General features: G+C 54.3%; 6 protein-coding genes across 6 annotated transcripts; 3 read left to right on the top strand and 3 right to left on the bottom strand.

The window, feature by feature from the left end:
• Positions 1 to 1,812: 1,812 nt before the first annotated feature.
• HRG_09429 (reverse transcriptase (RNA-dependent DNA polymerase) domain-containing protein) lies at positions 1,813 to 4,075 on the top strand (the record flags this gene model as incomplete). Its single annotated transcript, XM_044867900.1, has 6 exons — positions 1,813 to 1,885; positions 1,984 to 2,128; positions 2,206 to 2,391; positions 2,490 to 3,504; positions 3,549 to 3,846; positions 3,915 to 4,075. The coding sequence occupies 6 exons, from the start codon at positions 1,813 to 1,815 to the stop codon at positions 4,073 to 4,075; spliced, it is 1,878 nt and encodes a 625-aa protein (XP_044717160.1).
• Positions 4,076 to 5,269: 1,194 nt separating this feature from the next.
• HRG_09428 (uncharacterized protein) lies at positions 5,270 to 5,521 on the bottom strand (the record flags this gene model as incomplete). Its single annotated transcript, XM_044867899.1, has 1 exon — positions 5,270 to 5,521. The coding sequence occupies one exon, from the start codon at positions 5,519 to 5,521 to the stop codon at positions 5,270 to 5,272; it is 252 nt and encodes an 83-aa protein (XP_044717159.1).
• A 3,261-nt stretch (positions 5,522 to 8,782) lies between these two features.
• Positions 8,783 to 9,097, top strand: HRG_09427 (uncharacterized protein; the record flags this gene model as incomplete). Its single annotated transcript, XM_044867898.1, has 1 exon — positions 8,783 to 9,097. The coding sequence occupies one exon, from the start codon at positions 8,783 to 8,785 to the stop codon at positions 9,095 to 9,097; it is 315 nt and encodes a 104-aa protein (XP_044717158.1).
• Positions 9,098 to 11,592: 2,495 nt separating this feature from the next.
• Positions 11,593 to 12,156, bottom strand: HRG_09426 (PRELI-like family domain-containing protein; the record flags this gene model as incomplete). Its single annotated transcript, XM_044867897.1, has 1 exon — positions 11,593 to 12,156. The coding sequence occupies one exon, from the start codon at positions 12,154 to 12,156 to the stop codon at positions 11,593 to 11,595; it is 564 nt and encodes a 187-aa protein (XP_044717157.1).
• Positions 12,157 to 13,206: 1,050 nt separating this feature from the next.
• Positions 13,207 to 14,731, bottom strand: HRG_09425 (metallopeptidase family m24 domain-containing protein; the record flags this gene model as incomplete). Its single annotated transcript, XM_044867896.1, has 4 exons — positions 13,207 to 13,263; positions 13,315 to 13,401; positions 13,462 to 14,615; positions 14,689 to 14,731. The coding sequence occupies 4 exons, from the start codon at positions 14,729 to 14,731 to the stop codon at positions 13,207 to 13,209; spliced, it is 1,341 nt and encodes a 446-aa protein (XP_044717156.1).
• A 465-nt stretch (positions 14,732 to 15,196) lies between these two features.
• Positions 15,197 to 16,097, top strand: HRG_09424 (AAA domain-containing protein; the record flags this gene model as incomplete). The annotated part of the gene is made up of 3 exons (XM_044867895.1): positions 15,197 to 15,272; positions 15,396 to 15,425; positions 15,484 to 16,097. The coding sequence occupies 3 exons, from the start codon at positions 15,197 to 15,199 to the stop codon at positions 16,095 to 16,097; spliced, it is 720 nt and encodes a 239-aa protein (XP_044717155.1).
• Between the last annotated feature and the right edge of the window lie 299 nt (positions 16,098 to 16,396).

Below are 16,396 nucleotides of genomic sequence, written 5' to 3'. Positions count from 1 at the left end.
CAGCCCTCTACAGGACCAACTTTCCTTGCTGATGGAGCAACTCGGGCGAGCGCAGCCACAGAGCGCCGACTTGCAATCGCCGCCAGTGGCACGAGGATTGGGCGAGAGCACGCCTGGCTTGGGCACGCCCCTCCCCAAAACCTGCGGTACTGGAATGCGGAAACCGTTGCCCAACCCACCCAAGTATGACGGCTCACGGAAGAGCTACTCCGCCTGGGCCAGGCAGATGCGAGACAAGCTGGACCTTGATGCACACTACTACAGTGGAAATCGCGAACTTTGGTACCTCATCAACTCATGTTTGGACGAGCGACCACAGCAAGTGGTCGCTACCTTTACGCCGCGGAGGCCCTGGGGTAGCTACGACCCCAAGAGTTCATGCGATACCTCGACCGAACCTACCAGGACAGCAACATCCAATCCCGCGCTGCTGCCACGCTGAGAACTATGCGGCAGCGCGAAGACCAACCTCTCGCGTCCTTCCTTCCCCGATTCGAACAGGCATTAGCTGAAGCCGGGGGAGCAGACTGGCCGGACAGTGCAAAGATCGTATTTCTAGAGAACGCAATAAATGCACGCCTCCAAGAGAGTTTGGTCACAGCCGTCCTACCCGACGACTACCAGGGATGGCTTGCGAGTTCAGGAAATTGCGGGCAGATTGGAGAGACTGAAACCCGGTAGGCAGCCGACGTCGACTGAGCGGACGCCTCAACAGCTACCAAGGCAACGACCCAAGGAGGAACCGGAGGACCCCGACGGAGATGTTAAGATGACGGACATCAACCGTATTGGCCACGAGTCGAAGGGTCGTCGACATGTCGATAAGAAGCCGAAGGATGAGCGCCGCTGCTATCGCTGTGGTCGGACGGATCATCTTATCGTGGACTGCCCAGCCCAGGTGGTCTTTCCTGGCGAAGGGAAGCAACAGCGACCTAAAGCTGCGCGCATGAAGAAGCCCGATGCCGCAGATGATTCGGAATCAACCGCAGCATCCAGTGAGGACGAGTCGGCGGAAAAGACTAGCCCCGGGCGAAAGCGGGCGCCGGGGCCTGCAAAGGCAGACATCCGGGACTGGGAAGCGTTCAAGCCACGAATGAATAGTCGGACTGTATTAGTCAACGCGCGGGTAAACCGAGGCTATCGAATACGCGCCCTTGTCGACTGTGGATGTGACTGCTATGCCGTGATCGACGAAGCCCTTGTTCGGAAGCTGCGGATACCCTTCGTCGACTCGAAACCACGAGAAATTGGGGATTCTCAGAGTCAGCGAAGAGTGTCATATCCCCAGGGTCGTGGCTGTTGTGGTCGAGACAGCTGGATTTGACGAACGTGTCTTTGCATACGTGATCCCAAGCCTGGGCCAGGACATGTTCCTCGGCCGGCCTTGGATGGAGAGAAATCACGTCGTGTACGATGCTGCCAAGCAGCGAATGTACCATGGGAGGGCAGGTGTGACGATACGCCTCATTGGGCAGGAAGAGCCCGCCAAGATACGCGCGATTCGAAGCGCAAGACTCGTGTCGGCAGCCGTATTCACGGCGGAATGTCGACGCGCAAAGAGACGCAAGAAGTGCAACGCGATCTCGATTCATGCAATCAGTTTGTCGGATATAGAGGGCGCTTCAGCCGAAGCCGCCAGTCGATCCGAGCGAGAAGGTCCCGGCAGAAGTGCTGAAAGAATTCCGCGACCTATTCTCACCAGGAGAGGCAATGAAGCTGCCGCCACATCGACCGGGTGTGGATCATGAAGTCAACCTGCAGCCTGACAAGAACGGCAACGAGCCACCCCTTCCGTGGGGCCCACTCTACAACATGTCACGAGAAGAGCTGTTGGTCTTGCGAAAGACCCTGAAAGACCTGCTGGACAGAGGATTCATCCGAGCGAGTAGCTCAGCGGCTGCCGCGCCGGTGCTGTTCGTGCGGAAGCCGAATGGAGGGCTGCGATTTTGTTGCGACTACCGAGCGCTGAATGCAATCACCAAGCGCGACCGATACCCACTGCCCTCATCGCGGAGACCCTGCAGAATCTGGCCAAGGCTAAGTGGTTCACCAAGTTGGACGTGGTGGCCGCTTTCCATAAGATCCGCATGGCTCCGGGACATGAGGGAAAGACTGCATTTCGCACGAGGTTTGGGCTCTACGAGTGGCTCGTGTGCCCTTTCGGCCTGAGCGGCGCCCGGCATCATTCCAACGATACATGAACAGTGTATTGCGCGAATGGCTGGACGACTTTGTCACAGCGTACCTGGATGATGTACTGATCTACTCGAGCGGTTCGAAGGCGGATCATGAGGCTAAGGTGCGACGAGTTCTCCAAGCACTCGCCGACGCTGGGCTGCACCTAGACCCAGCGAAGTGCGAGTTTTCGGTACAAGAGGTCAAATACCTTGGGTTCATCGTCAACGCAGGAAAGGAATCGCCTGCGACCCCGAAAAGCAGCGCGCCATCCGCGAATGGGAGGCCCCGACCACGGTGAAGGGTGTCAGAAGCTTTCTGGGCTTCGCCAACTATTACCGGATCTTCATCCCCGACTATGCCAAGATCACGCAGTCTCTGGATGCCCTGCTTAAGAAAGGAACTGCCTTTCATTGGGGACGAGCGGAGAACGAGGCGTTTCAGGAGCTGAAGCGACGATTTTGCGAGTCACCGGTGCTCAAGCAGTGGGACCCGAGCCTCCCGACCTTTTTGGAGACGGATTGCTCAGGCTACGCATTGGGAGGCGTCCTGTCGCAGGAAGGCCCAGATGGACGTCGACACGCATGCGCCTTCTTCTCGAAGCGACTTTCGCCAGCGGAGTACAACTATCCCATTCACGACAAGGAGATGCTTGCCATCATGAGATGTCTCGACAACTGGAACGCCGAACTTAGGAGCTGCGGCCCATTTACAATCCTTACCGATCACCGCAACCTGGAGTATTTCATGACACGCCAGAAGCTCACGGAACGGCAGAGCCGTTGGGCAGCCGAATTGTCCCAGTTCGACTTCAAGCTCGAGTATCGACCGGGAAGCGAGGCTGTCGTGCCTGATGCGTTGTCCCGCCGTGAACAAGACAAGCCACAGGGCATTGACGACGAGCGGGAACAAGGAAGAATGATACAGTTGATACCGGATAGTGCCATTCCATCATCGACAAGAGCATGTATCAACGCGATGAGTTCTGACTGTTCAGAGGCATCCACCCTGCCGAAGATGAAGGTCTTCGAGGTAGCGGACCTGCAGCAACTCTGGGACGAAACGGTGGCGAAGGACTCGATATTCCGGGCAGCCTATAAGGCAGTCCGCGATCGCGAGCGTGCCTTCCCGCCCTCGCTGGGCCTGAAGATCCAGATTTCAGAATGTGCGATCGACGCAGGCAAAAGGCTGACATTCAGAGACCGTATTTGGGTGCCGGGTGGATCCGGAGAGGAGGGTAACCAGGAGGAAGCTGAGAAAGACCAGTTGAGAACCCGCATTGTGCAGCAGTCGCATGACTCTGTTGCGACCGGTCATCCCGGCAGGAAGGTACGCTGGCTATTGTGGCTCGGCGATTCTACTGGCCTGGGCAGTCCCAGCTGGTTCGCCGGTACGTAGCCAATTGCGACACCTGCGGCAGAGCACACATCTGGCGCCAGTCGAAAAGGGGATTTCTCAAGCCTCTGCCGATTCCAGATCGACCCCGAAGCCATTTGTCCATGGACTTCATCACAGATCTGCCGCCTACTGGACCGAGCAAGGCAAGGTACCTGTGGGTGATTGTGGACAGACTGACAAAGGCTGTGACCCTCGAGGTGATGGACAACATGGAAGCTGAGCAGTGTGCAAACCGTTTTCTCAGTGTCATTACCGATTTCACGGAATGCCACGGTCCATCGTCAGCGACCGCGGGAGCAACTGGCTAAGTAGGTTCTGGAAGAGGTTCTGCCGTCTTGCAGGTGTCACGCAGAAATTGAGCACGGCCTATCATCCTCAGACGGACGGAGGGCCAGAGAGAATGAACCAGGAGATCGAGGCCTACCTGAGAGCCTACGTGTCGTACGTGCAGGACGACTGGGAGAACTGCTCCTGCCGCGCAGCTGGCACTCAACAATCGTGAATCCGCAGCGACCAAGATCAGCCCCTTTTCGCTGAGCATGGTTACCACGTCGATCCCATCAGCGTCGAGGAATCGGAAGAGCCACCGAGGCATAGAGAGGAAAGCAGAGCTGATAGCCTACTCAGTCGCCTGCAGGAGGTCAATGAGTACATGCAAGCAGTGATGGCCTCCTCACAGCAACAACAAGAAGAGGCTGCCAACGCAAAGCGACAGCCTGCGGAGCGATTTGAAGTTGGTGACAAGGTGTGGCTCTCGATGGCAAACTACAGATCGCCACGACCGTGCAAGAAGCTCGACTGGCTGCATCACAAGTACACAGTCACGAAGGTAATTAGTTCGCACGTTGTTGAGCTCGATGTTCGTGGCTCAATTTACCCGCGATTTCATGTTGACCTTTGCGGCGGGCGCATCAAGATCCGGCTCCTGGCCAAAGGTAGATGACGCACAGCCACCACCGGTACAAGATGAGTCCGGCACGAATCTGTGGGATGTCGACGAGATTCTCTGCGCGAGATGGAAGAAGCGGGGACGAGGGGAATTCAGGCAAGCACTAGTGCGATGGACGGGCTACGCAGAGCCGACTTGGGAGCCAGTTGAGTGGTTGCAAGGAACAATTGCGATGAAGGCATTCGAGGACAAGTACGGGCCAATCAAGACCAATGATGGCCCTAGGGAGAGGTACGAGACGCTGGCAGGAACGCAAGAACCACTTGTTGAATAAACTCCGGGCCAGCCTTTCACACAACGGCTAGAAAAGAGGGGGAAAAGAGGCGAAAAAGCCGGTCTTCGATCGGACATCGAAGACTCGTCCGAAGAGGATTTCCTTTATTAACTAGGATGCCAAAGGGATGTAAAGAGGGGCGTTAGATAGAGGAAAGGAAGAGGAAGAGAATAATACCATAATTAACTTCCTGCCACTATTATTGCCCTCTAAAGATTTAAATAACTTTGCCTTGCCCGTCTAACCCCTTACCGTTATATATTTTTGTTCGACACTTCGATACCGGCGTTTTCGAGGATTACTCGGACTCTAAGGCCTGTAATGCGTCTCGCCGTTGGGAAAATCGCCATGAAGGAGGTGTAGGTTGAGACACGGGCAGACCTAGAGAGGACGATGCATTTCTCTGGTTTGTCCTTGAGCCGGAGGGCACCGTCCAGAAATGCTCGAAGCCGGCCTTGCTTTTCCTCGTTCAATCAGTACGCCGGCAAGCTCTCAGCCGGCTGATCCCAGAACAGGGCAGCGTTCTCGTCATAGGCCTCAAAATTGGAGGCTACCATCCTGGGCATCTGGAGCCGGTCTTGCGTGATGCCCTCGATTCTTTTTCGATTTGCCCGGGAGCTGTTCGATGTCGCTGCAACGGTATTGTAAATGGGGCGCCCGTGCGGCGACGCCGTGAAGACGCCTTGGAGCGGCAGAAAGATCTGCTCGAGAAAAGTCGAGTGCATCGTGGTTGTTTGCGAGGGATTCAAAGGTTCATGTTGCTGGTAACCCTTCAGGAAAGTGACGACGTCGGCAACTGTGAGAGAACTATTGCTTTTTGGATCCATCGCCTTGATAGAGCAGCGATTTGCGTTGGATGAAGTTCTGATTGAAACCCATGGTGTCTGGCAGTCTGCGGGAACAAGCTGTAGATAAAACTCCGCAAAAAATGCAATGCAACTAGGCTTTTTGCAGACAACAGATGGAAGACAATCGTGACCGTCTTGGAGTTTGTTCTTGGAATAGTCTGATGCAGGCTCTATATGCATACAGTCCAGGGGGCATTGCTAAAGCTAGACCAGTTTCTGCAGGCAGGGTAAAGTGTCAAGAGGCGCGACATACACAGCCCATCCATCATGACCAAAGGATCTGCTATCTTGGGATATTGCTCTACACGTTGTTACCAAGCGACAGCTATGCTGATTTTTCTTCACTGAAGTTGGCTTTCAATACCATTTGATAAGCTTTATAGTACTTACTAAACTATTACGCCTATAACTACTTTATTTACCGCGGTACCTTAATCTTAAGCGCCTATATTCGGTAAGGACACAATATACTAGGGTTAAGGTAGTATACATAGTTTATAATTCTATTCTACTTAGAGGCGCAACGCAAGGGTGCGTTAAAAGGCAAAAAACTTATATGCATTATAGTTGACTAAAAAGATATATTGAACTAAGAACTAAAAGGTTTATACTTTCCTGCTAGTAATTAATAAAGAGATATACTCTAATTAAGCACTATTTTTAAGCAAGCATCTATATTAGTTTATATATCTTTCTACCTATAATCTGACAGCTATATATAAAATGTGCACCCTATTAAAGAAGAGCTTACTTAAGACAACCGACTTATTTAACTTGAAACGTTATAACTTTAAAAATGCCTCTTAATATATAGACTTATATATTGCCGCCGGCTTAAACTTATAGGCTTAATTGCTACCTTACTTACAAATGTAACAACTAGGGCTGACCGCTAGTTAGGTGCGTATATAAATTTAGGGTAGCGGCGCTTTGCCAAGATCTATACTACTTCGACCTACTATTTGCTATAAAATTAGCTTAATTTATTATGGATTAAGCACCCCCGAACAGGACGCAGCAGTTCCAGGCTAAACGAGGCATTTAACGACTTTGATCGCGGCCACGTTTCGAAAAATCTAAGTGGGCGTTAGTTATAGAACCCTGTCGACGATTCGCCTAGGCCGGCCCCGGCTTGCCCTCCCAGTCGGTATCACTTAGTTATCCACGGCGCACCAAGGGCTATCGCCAGACTCCGCAACAGCATGGCGCCTTTCGCTCCGTCTCTTCCGACAGCTTGTCTATATCGGAAATAATTCAACAGCCTGAGACGCAGCCGATATTGGAAGAGCAGCTCGTTGCAGAATTTAAGGGCATCAACGCCAGCTTAATCGCATTAGCTAAGAGCTTCCTATCCCGCTGGAGCATTCCTATATAGTGTCAAGCAAAATCCAAGTTTAGCACCGTTTAGGTGAATTTTCAATTTTAATACTACCTAGCCCTATTTGAATTAACCATGCGCACTTCGCTCTTCCTAGTACGGCGGTTCATAATCCGCGCACTGATCCTGGTATGGTTGAGGGAAAGGCTCCTCCAGCTGGCGCTCCGAAGCTATTTCCACAATACTGGGCTACTTGGGCCCGGCTTGCTAATATCTGCTGAAAATATGAAGGATCATTCTGACATCCTTGGTAGCAGCTTGCTCCGAAGTAATTCGATTAGATATTATTCCGGTACTACAGTTAGAGACTCGGACTTACGAAACTAAGCGCTGAGACTCGGAGCAGCTGCACTGCGGATTGCCGCCGCAGACGGCGAGCTATAATGCCAACAGTTAGCCATTTTATCACCCTGAGAAAGAGGGAATCGCACATGTTCTTGTGTTTCTTGTACGCAACTTTGGACTTGTGAGCTACCGGAGCAGAACAGCGCGGATGCATGAGCGACAGCAAAGAGCAGGGATATATGAAACCTCATCGCTAGTCGTTAAGCATAAACGATACGAAATAGAGTGTGTAAAAGTTAGTAAAGCGAGAACAATAAGCGCTAGTATAAACCTGGTTTAAAATATGTGTTAAGACATAGCATGGGAAAGATCCGGGAATAAGATATTACAGCTAGGCACTAATAGAACGGAATCGATTGGCGCAGGCGGCTATTAGCTTAAAAACAAAACGCTAGGGAATATAGGTCTATAAGGGATCGATATGCTAGGACAGGAACGGTAAACCTTTTAGTATGGTAAAAGTCTATTCTATGAAGGTAACAAAGGAGAGCTAGCTGTCTACATTTCGCAGAGCCGTCATATACCGTTTGAGAACTGGGCACGGGAAGGGTCATTCGAGATAGCAGTGGTGACTGGCTACGTATATTGAGCTTACTGTTTCTTTGCATTCCTAACTGACACAGGAGTGTTAGGCAATTCAGCCATGCCCCTCCCAGCAGTCTTAGAAATTCGCCTTTGGATGGAATTTGCCACCGCTTTACATTCCAGCGTGAAATCCAGGATCTGCTCAGGGAGCCGTCCTGGCGCTTCAACGGTCATTTACGAAGTCAAAAAGGGGTGGATCGCCGTCAGCTATAGTTGTCGATAGAGGAGGAATGATTCGGACGATCGCACAGCCTTTCGCGTGTCAAGGGAGCGCCTGCGACAACCACAGGCCAATAAATATTTTCCCAAATAATTGATCTTCTGACACACGTTCCTGGTTGATAAAATTCCGTGTTTCTCGGCTATAGTTGGCCGGCGGTCGAAAAATTCGGCGGTCGCAGGCGATACACGAGGTGTTGCCCTTTGCCTATGCACAACATCTTGGCTCTGTGTGCTGTCCCCTTCACTCTCCTATGTTAGACAGTATTAATTTTGAATAGTATCTGCATTCCAATTTCCACTGTTTACCATTTTCTCCTAGGGATTCGACCGTAAGCATTCCATGGAGCTGTCTTATTACAATTTGCAGACCTAATCACCTGGTTGAAATACCAATGTTGGAAATTCCGGCCTAAATGTTTATTTCAAAGAGTATAGAAATGATTCTCAACCACAGCTATTTGGTTGATCCGAGAAAGACAGAAGAAAGAAATATCAACAAGCTCTTTTACAAACCACGACTTACAAATACACATCCATCAATCTTCTTACACTCACACCTACACACACCCACATCTCTCCAGGTATCAACTCGAACAACTCTACTCAAAATGAAGTACACCTTTGTTACCGTGGCCGCCCTCCTTGCCAGTGCTCTCGCTGCCCCTGCTATCATGGTTGATGAGCGACAGATGAAGGCCATCGAGATCCTTCACGACAACAAGAACGCCCTCGGCCTCAGCCAAGATGAACTGAACACCTTTGACAAGTTCATGGACTCGCTACACAAGCGCGATACTGTTGCTGATGCCCCTGGTGGATTGGGTGGCCTCACCGATAGCCTTGGCAGTTTGACTGGCGGTGGCAAGAAGGGGGGGAAGAAGGGTGGTCTCCTGGGCGGGGTTCTTATCCCCGGTCTTCTTTAAATGCATGATAGCACCCGGGAGAACTGTTTCTTATAGTAGCGCAACCAAATCAAATAATTGGCGACTTGCAGCTTGGCACTCTAGTGGTTGTGATCCCTTGCTCTTGAGAAGACATCGCGCTCACAGCGATATGCACCGCAACTCGAGCGCCGCCCGCAATAGCGTCTCACCATAAACTTTATAGTCCATACACGCAAAAGCCGAAGCACAATGTAACAGGCTGAGCTCGTGGGGGTCTCGGCTCCGCCCTCGACCAACCGGCCTGTGTGGCAGTCATCTCCTCAGGGACCCGGTTCCCAATTAGGTCTCCCTCCCTCACCTTCGACACGAGCACGATGCCGCCAAGCGTCCGGCAACGCGAAAGTTGCACGTACAAGCTGTACGGGTCTCACTGCGAGGGGCGGCGCGGCCGCCGATGCTTGTCGTCCTAGTGCCGCGCAGCTCCAGCGCCCTTGAACGTCCGGCCCTGCACCTTGTAGTCTGTACACGCAAAAGCCGACGTGCACGGCAAGCCTCTTCGGCTGAAGTCGTTTTACTGCCACGGTCTTTCCGTTGGTATGGGACATTGACGCTTATCGGCGTTAATAGGATCGTGCCTAGTGGCATTCCGACGAAGTAGAACTCTTGGGTTTGTTTCCGACTCTAATATTACCCCCGCCGTCGGCCCGAAGTGGATCGTTACTATCGGCCGAGATGCGATGCTCTGGGTATAACTTGTCGACAATGACCTCTAACACCGTGTAGCTAGCACCGTTTACCAGCTTTAACTCCCAATGGGTTTTAAGGTTAACGACTGGCATCCCCGGCACGAATATGAAGACGGCCGGCACTGGTATCACGCAGTCGTCGCCCTAGTTTAGGATTATAATCGCTTCTTCCTCCGTCGGCTGGCCTTACTTCTACTTATGCTCGAAGACAAAGATACGCATCGTTAACCGCTGCTAGATCTAGAACGTCAGACTTGCCTCTATATTAAGGTTCTACCGGTTCTTATTTAGCGGCGTCATAACGGTAATGCCCGTTTCCTACGGTATCCTCCTGCCCTCATTAATAGCACTTCAAGTTAAGGAGGGCCAAGTCCGCGTGATCCTATACGTCTCGTTGGATCCGCTTTGGAAGCCTCCGTAACTCCATCTCGCCGGCGGCGCGCATCTGCTCGTCTAGCATAACGACCGATATAAACTTCTTCTATAGCGCGTACGCCCCATCTTTCTGGTGGCGTTGCTCGGCCCTAAACGAGCTGCCCTCGTCCTATAACACGGTCGCGCTAGGCAGAAGTATTGACCTTTCTTATGCCAGTCGAAATTAATATAAGTCCCCGCATAGAAGAATAATAGGGAGCCCTCTAAAATCCTTAAAGAACCTGTAGACCGAGTGGATCGTAATGCCGTTAATCCGCGCTGCGGCGGTCATGGAGGCCGGAGACGACGGTTGAGACGCCTGTGACAGGGTTCCAGGTGTAACGGCCCGTCGGCTCCGATAAGGCCATCAGCGTCCACATTGACGGGGAGCAGCTCGAAGAGCATGTCACCATAAAGGAGCTCGGCATTAAGGATGTAGGCACGATTGATATTTACATTAGGTGATACTCTGGCGTGTTGGGGGGGAGGCTAAGATACCGTCGAGGAAGCGCGGAGGTTCAACCCCAACAAGGGGTCCAGGTCTCTGTTCCGCGTGCGAGTTTTAATAAAACGATACCCGGAGTCGCGTGGATTTTCAAGGGCAAGATCGAGCAAAGGAACAAGAGCTGAATCAGGGAGACGGCCACGGTGCGTTGATTTGCCCAACGACATGTTCTCTCGAGCGACGCTTTATACGTGATACTGCTGCGGACCGTATATGCAGACGTGTCCCGCGCTTGTTGACATTTTGTAAAGATGGCTACTCGATATCAAGCAGATGTCCTTGCTCTGTTTATCTCGCGGCTGACATAATTTTTACTTTTGTTTTGCCTGAATCGAGCAAGTACGATAAGTAACAAAGGCTCACCTGCGGTCGCGCGATGGGTAGGAACACTGGAGCCAGCCGCGCATTTTCCTGAGGCACTCGTGTTCTCATGCGAGGCGATCACATGGAGATGACGGATATGACGGATGCGCGGGCGACGCTACAAAACCATGCACCAACTCGATATAAGCCCCTCATGAAATGTTCAAGACTCTTTGTGTCTATCATTCGGCTCTAAATGCATCGTCTAAGCGTTTCTAGTCGTCACTCACTCGACCGGACGGATGGGTATATCATGCCCAGCACCGTCTCCCGTCTTCTTTTCGCCTCTACCCGAAATGCGCAGCAGAAATAAAACCATCTCGGCTTTTTTGAACCTCTCCGAACGCCTCGCCAACTGTAAATGCTTCAGGGCTTGTTGCCTCCTCGGAACGCCAAAACGGAGGGAAAAGAAGAAAGCAAAGGAAAAGTCAGCTTGAAAGGGGGCCCCTGAAATCGTGCGGCAGTTATGTGTGCCGGTGGTACGCGCAGACGGTGCGTCAAACGCCTCACATGACCTGCGCCCGTTGCCGCGCCTTTTCCTCGGCAAAAACCTTGCGGCTCATCTCGAGGACACGCTCAAAGCCCTCCCTGCCGTTGAGGGCGTTTTCCTTGAAGCGAGTGACGAGGGTGTCTTCGATGCTGTTCTTGATGCGCTGCCAACCGCCGCACAGAGCCGTGACGCGGGCGCTCTGAAGAAACTGCGTCTGGCCGTCGCCAAAGGGCTTGTAGACGACCTCTTCTTGCACGTTGACGAGGTTGCTCCACGTCAGGTTCTGGCTGACCATGGTGACGGTCTTGCTGGCCGGGTCGACGTAGCTGGCCTCGTAGACGTGGCTGACGTCCATGGAGTTGCCCATGATGGTCTTGAGCCATTCGGGCGCCGTCTGCTTGCAGGTGATGAGGCGCTCCGTCCGCAGGATGCCGGTCGCAGGATCGACGGCGCGCGACAGGGTATCGACGGCGATGACGTGTTCCGACTTGTTGTTCCAGGGGCCGTACTTGCGCCAGTTGGCCGTCGAGACCTCGTCCCACGAGTAGTCGAAGGTGACGCTGTTGGAAAAGACCTTCATGGCTGCGGGCGAGAGGTCGTAGTCGTGGGCGATGGGTTGTGAATTGAGGACCTCGAGGAAGGCTTTCTTCGCGTCTATCGCGTCAACGCCCTCGAGGGCGTGGTCATCTAATGAATGAGCGGCGGTTCGCGTCGAGGATAGCTTGCCGCCTGATGAAGGGCAAGCGAAGAGCCAGTCGAGGCAGGCGGGAGTCGCGGTGGTTTTGAGTTTTGTGCCGATTGGAGAAAAAGGGATGGAAAATGCATGTGAGCAACAGCGGCCTTTGTCGGAGGAGAGTGTTTTTTCGGAGTGGCGACGACCGGGCCGACCATCCCGCTTCGGGAAATCACTAACCCCGAAAAGGCCCAGTGGTCCAGACTGCACGAGAACGCGCCGGGACTGGAGGATAAGCCGAGCCTTTGATTGGCCGAGTCGTGCTTGCAAGACTCACTCAAGAGGCCTAAGGCGCTAGTAGGTACCTTGTACCCTCTCCGGGCCGGCTCCGTACCGACGGTGTGCGTACTGGCTACCAAGTGTGTACTCCGCCAGACAACACGGAGCCTGAATGCCCTCGCTTCGCATCGGCCCAGGCCCCTCTCTTAAGTCCGAAGAATTAACAATACAACTTGTGCCGCGCACAAAAGTCCATCATCAACACAGCCTGCATCTTCGCAAGGTCATCGGAAGCACTCCCCATAGACTTCGAGGGCCTCCCTCACCTTCCCCCGTGGCTCCAGGCTGGCTTTGTTGCCTGCATAAGCCTGCAGCGATTATGCACCCGATCGGCGTCGTTCGCAGCACCTCGCAATCTCAGAACAGCGGTCGAGAGACAAGATCAGGCTTTTGGACTGTGCGGTTGGCCACGGCAAGGAATGCCGGTGTCTCGGGCCCGCGTGTCATGCCAAGACACCCTTAATTGAGTGGCTCTGACAAAGGACGAAGCCGCCAGAGATGACGATGATTTTTCTTCTCTTTTTGGTAGGCATGCGTTATCCCCCGGCCCTAAATACACAAATACTAGGTTTCCTCGGTAGTCATCCTCCAAACCCTTCCTCGTCAATCTGCTACCACCTAGTAGTCGTCGCCGCGGCTAATGACCTCCTTTACGGTCGGTCGAATGAGGATCGTCTGGGTCTTGTTAGCACTTGAACACGCAACAACTCAAGCGTTGAGACTTACATGCTCAAATTGAGCAGTGTACGAGCCCTTCTTGTCACACAAGGGCGGGTACGCCTCGACAATGCCGTTCTGAACAAGGTTGTTCAACTGCATGCGCGAGTCAGCACTCAGTCATGTCATGCAGCGGCAGGCAAAACGGCCACTCACGCCCAGCAGGTACTTTTCCTGGCCGAGACGGTCCAGGTACCGGCGGCAAAAGGGCAGGGTGCCAAAGTTCTTGTTGATGACGCTGAGCAGCGACTTGGCCGAGCTCAGGCGCAGGTCCACGTGTTGCACGTCGCTGTTCTTGGCGTAGTGGGAGACCTCCATGTCGTCCCTGACGTAGCCGTTGCCCGTGCTGCCAAACGTCTCAATGGCAAACACGTCGCCCTCCTCCATCTTGGTCTGGTCGTTGCTCTTGACAATCGGCACTGCCTTGGTGCCGTGGATGCTGTACGGCAGGATCGTGTGGCCCGTCAGGTTGCGGATGCTCTTGACCGGGTACGTCGCGCCGTCAATCTCCACCTCGAAGCTCTCCATGGTCTCCTGGATGACGCCGCCAATCTCGCCCACGCGCGCGTCGATGCCGGCCTCACGGATGCCGGCGTTGGTGGCCTCCTTGACAGCCTGCAGGAGGTTGTCGTACTTGTGCTCAAAGGCGACGGTAAAGGCCGAGTCGACGATGCGCCCGTTGACGTGGACGCCAAAGTCGACCTTCATGACGTCGTCTTGCTGCAGCACCATCTTGTTGCCCGCGTTGGGCGTGTAGTGGGCGGCGCAGTGGTTGAGGCTGAGGCCGCAGGGGAAGCCCATGCCGGCCTTCAGCGCGTCGCCCTCGGCCAGGCCGTCGTGGCCAGTCAGCGCCCGCACGCCGTCCTCGATGGTCTCAGCAATCTCCGTCAGCGTCTGCCCGGGCTTGACCACCTTTTTCGTGTACTGCCGGACCTGGCGGTGGATCTCGGCCGCCTCGCGGTAGTCGGTGAGGAAGTCGCTGTTCATGTTGTCCAGGTGGCGCTTCTCCTCGTTGGTCGTCCGGTATCGGTTCTCGTCCTTGTACTCGACCTCCTCGCCCTTGGGATAGCTGCCGTTGGGGAACAGCTGGCTGACCTTTACGCGGGGCGGCTCCGTCTGGGCTGTGGGGTTCTTCTTCTTCTTGCGCGGCTTTCTCTTCTTCTTCTTCTTGGCCGCACCGCCGGCGGCAGCACTGTCGGCGGCGGCGTTGTCGTCTGCATCGTCATCGTCGGATTCCTCGCCGAGGCCGTCCTCGTCGCCGTTGGGCGCGGGCTTTGCGCCTTTGCCGTTGGCCTTGGCGCTTTCGGTCACTGTACGTCGTCGGGCACGGCGATGGGGTCAGCCACGGTCGAGTCTGTGCCATGGTCAACGGCGGCTGCCTACCTTGGAGCCCTTTGAGAGCGTCGGTGGGAACCTGAGCTGCCATGCTGGGCTGCTTGTGGTGGTGGTGCGTGGCAGAAAGTGGCCGGGGAGACGACAGCTGGAAAAGGCAAAAAAAGGACCATCGCCCGACGCTCGATAAGACAATTACCCCGCTATCCCAGGGCGAAACAGCCCCGTAGCCCGCTCCTGGCCAGGCACCGAATGCCGCGGTCTAGCGAGGCAGTCTGAAGCTGCCGTGGCGTGCCTTTACACCATGTCCTGGATACAAAGCCCCCCTTTCGTTGACCGTGGTTTTGTCCTTTTATTAAGATTCACCCTGCTCGGGTGCGAAGGATGTTAAATTGGGGTGCCTTGTCGCGACATTCACGTCTTCTTGGTGGGGCCGCGATTGCCGGCTGGTTGGCGGGGTCCGGCTCGGCTTAACTCTAGAGGCCAACCTGACAACACAACGTCCCTCTTCGTCAACAATGCTGCCATAGAGGCACCAGCAGACGCCTCAGATAACAATATGGAAGACCAGGTTCACCGACTGGTGGACAAGGCATGGGCCAAGTATCAGTCCACGCCCCCAAACCAGCGCCTACGTATGTGGTCCCGGGATGCGGAGTTGTTGAAGGCGAGCTTCCGACACAGAGCCTGCCGCGGGTCTACGAGTCTCGACACGAGAGACGACAATATAATAGAATACTAACAAGTCTCCACTGCAGTTATTGGCATCGCCGGCATCCCGGGCTCAGGTACGCTCAACCGCCGGCACCTACCCTCGACCCAACTTCTTACCAGACTGCTCCCCAGGCAAGACGACGCTCTCCCAGATGGTCTCGCGAGAGCTCAATAACCGCGCCGTTCAAGCCTCACACGCATCTTCCGATCCTCCGCCGGCCACGTTCCTCCCCATGGACGGCTTCCACCTCACCCGTGCCGCCCTCGACGCCATGCCCGACCCAGCCAACGCCCACGCCCGCCGCGGCGCCGCCTTTACCTTTGACGCGCCCAAATTTCTGCGCTTGGTGCAAGCCCTGCGTGCCGCCTCTCCTCCCGGCTCGGCGCCCATCCTCGCGCCCTCGTTTGACCACGCCATCAAGGACCCCAAGGAGGAGGATGTCGCCGTTCTGCCGACGCACCGCATCGTCGTCCTTGAGGGCAACTACCTGGCTCTCGACGAGGATGTGTGGCGCGACGCTGCGGCCCTTTTGGATGAGCTGTGGTTTGTTGAGGTAGACTTTGACGTTGCCCGTAGGCGTCTGCGTGAGAGGCATGTCAGGGCCGGCATCGCCAAGAATATCGAAGAGGGCGATCGGCGGGCGAGGGAGAATGACCTGGTCAACGGCGGGGAAATCGTGTCGCGCCGCCTCAAAGTCCACGAGGTCATCCAGAGCAGGGAGGACGGCAGCTGGGTGCATGAATGATGCTGGGATGAGCGATACGACAGCGTAGACCCCATAAGCGGCCATGTCACACCCGGCGAAGGAGTACGAACTGCAACGGACGGCGAGACGAGTATGGCGTCTCCCATCCCATGCCGTGTCCATGGCGCAATATTGGAAAGTTACAGATGATTCGTGACACAGCGTATAAACATCGTACTCGTATTGTGCAACAGGCCTAACGAGAACGCTCAACGGAGCTTCGTACGAGCTTACAGCCAAGACACAAACCAAGTGCAAGCCCGCTTGCCATGAAATGCCAAACGCCCCACAGCCGCTTC

The sequence above is a fragment of the Hirsutella rhossiliensis genome, assembly GCF_020360975.1.
Source record: "Hirsutella rhossiliensis strain HR02 chromosome Unknown scaffold00012, whole genome shotgun sequence".
Classification (NCBI taxonomy): domain Eukaryota; kingdom Fungi; phylum Ascomycota; class Sordariomycetes; order Hypocreales; family Ophiocordycipitaceae; genus Hirsutella; species Hirsutella rhossiliensis.
Note: the sequence above shows the minus strand (reverse complement) of the source record. Positions and strands in the feature narration are given on the sequence as shown.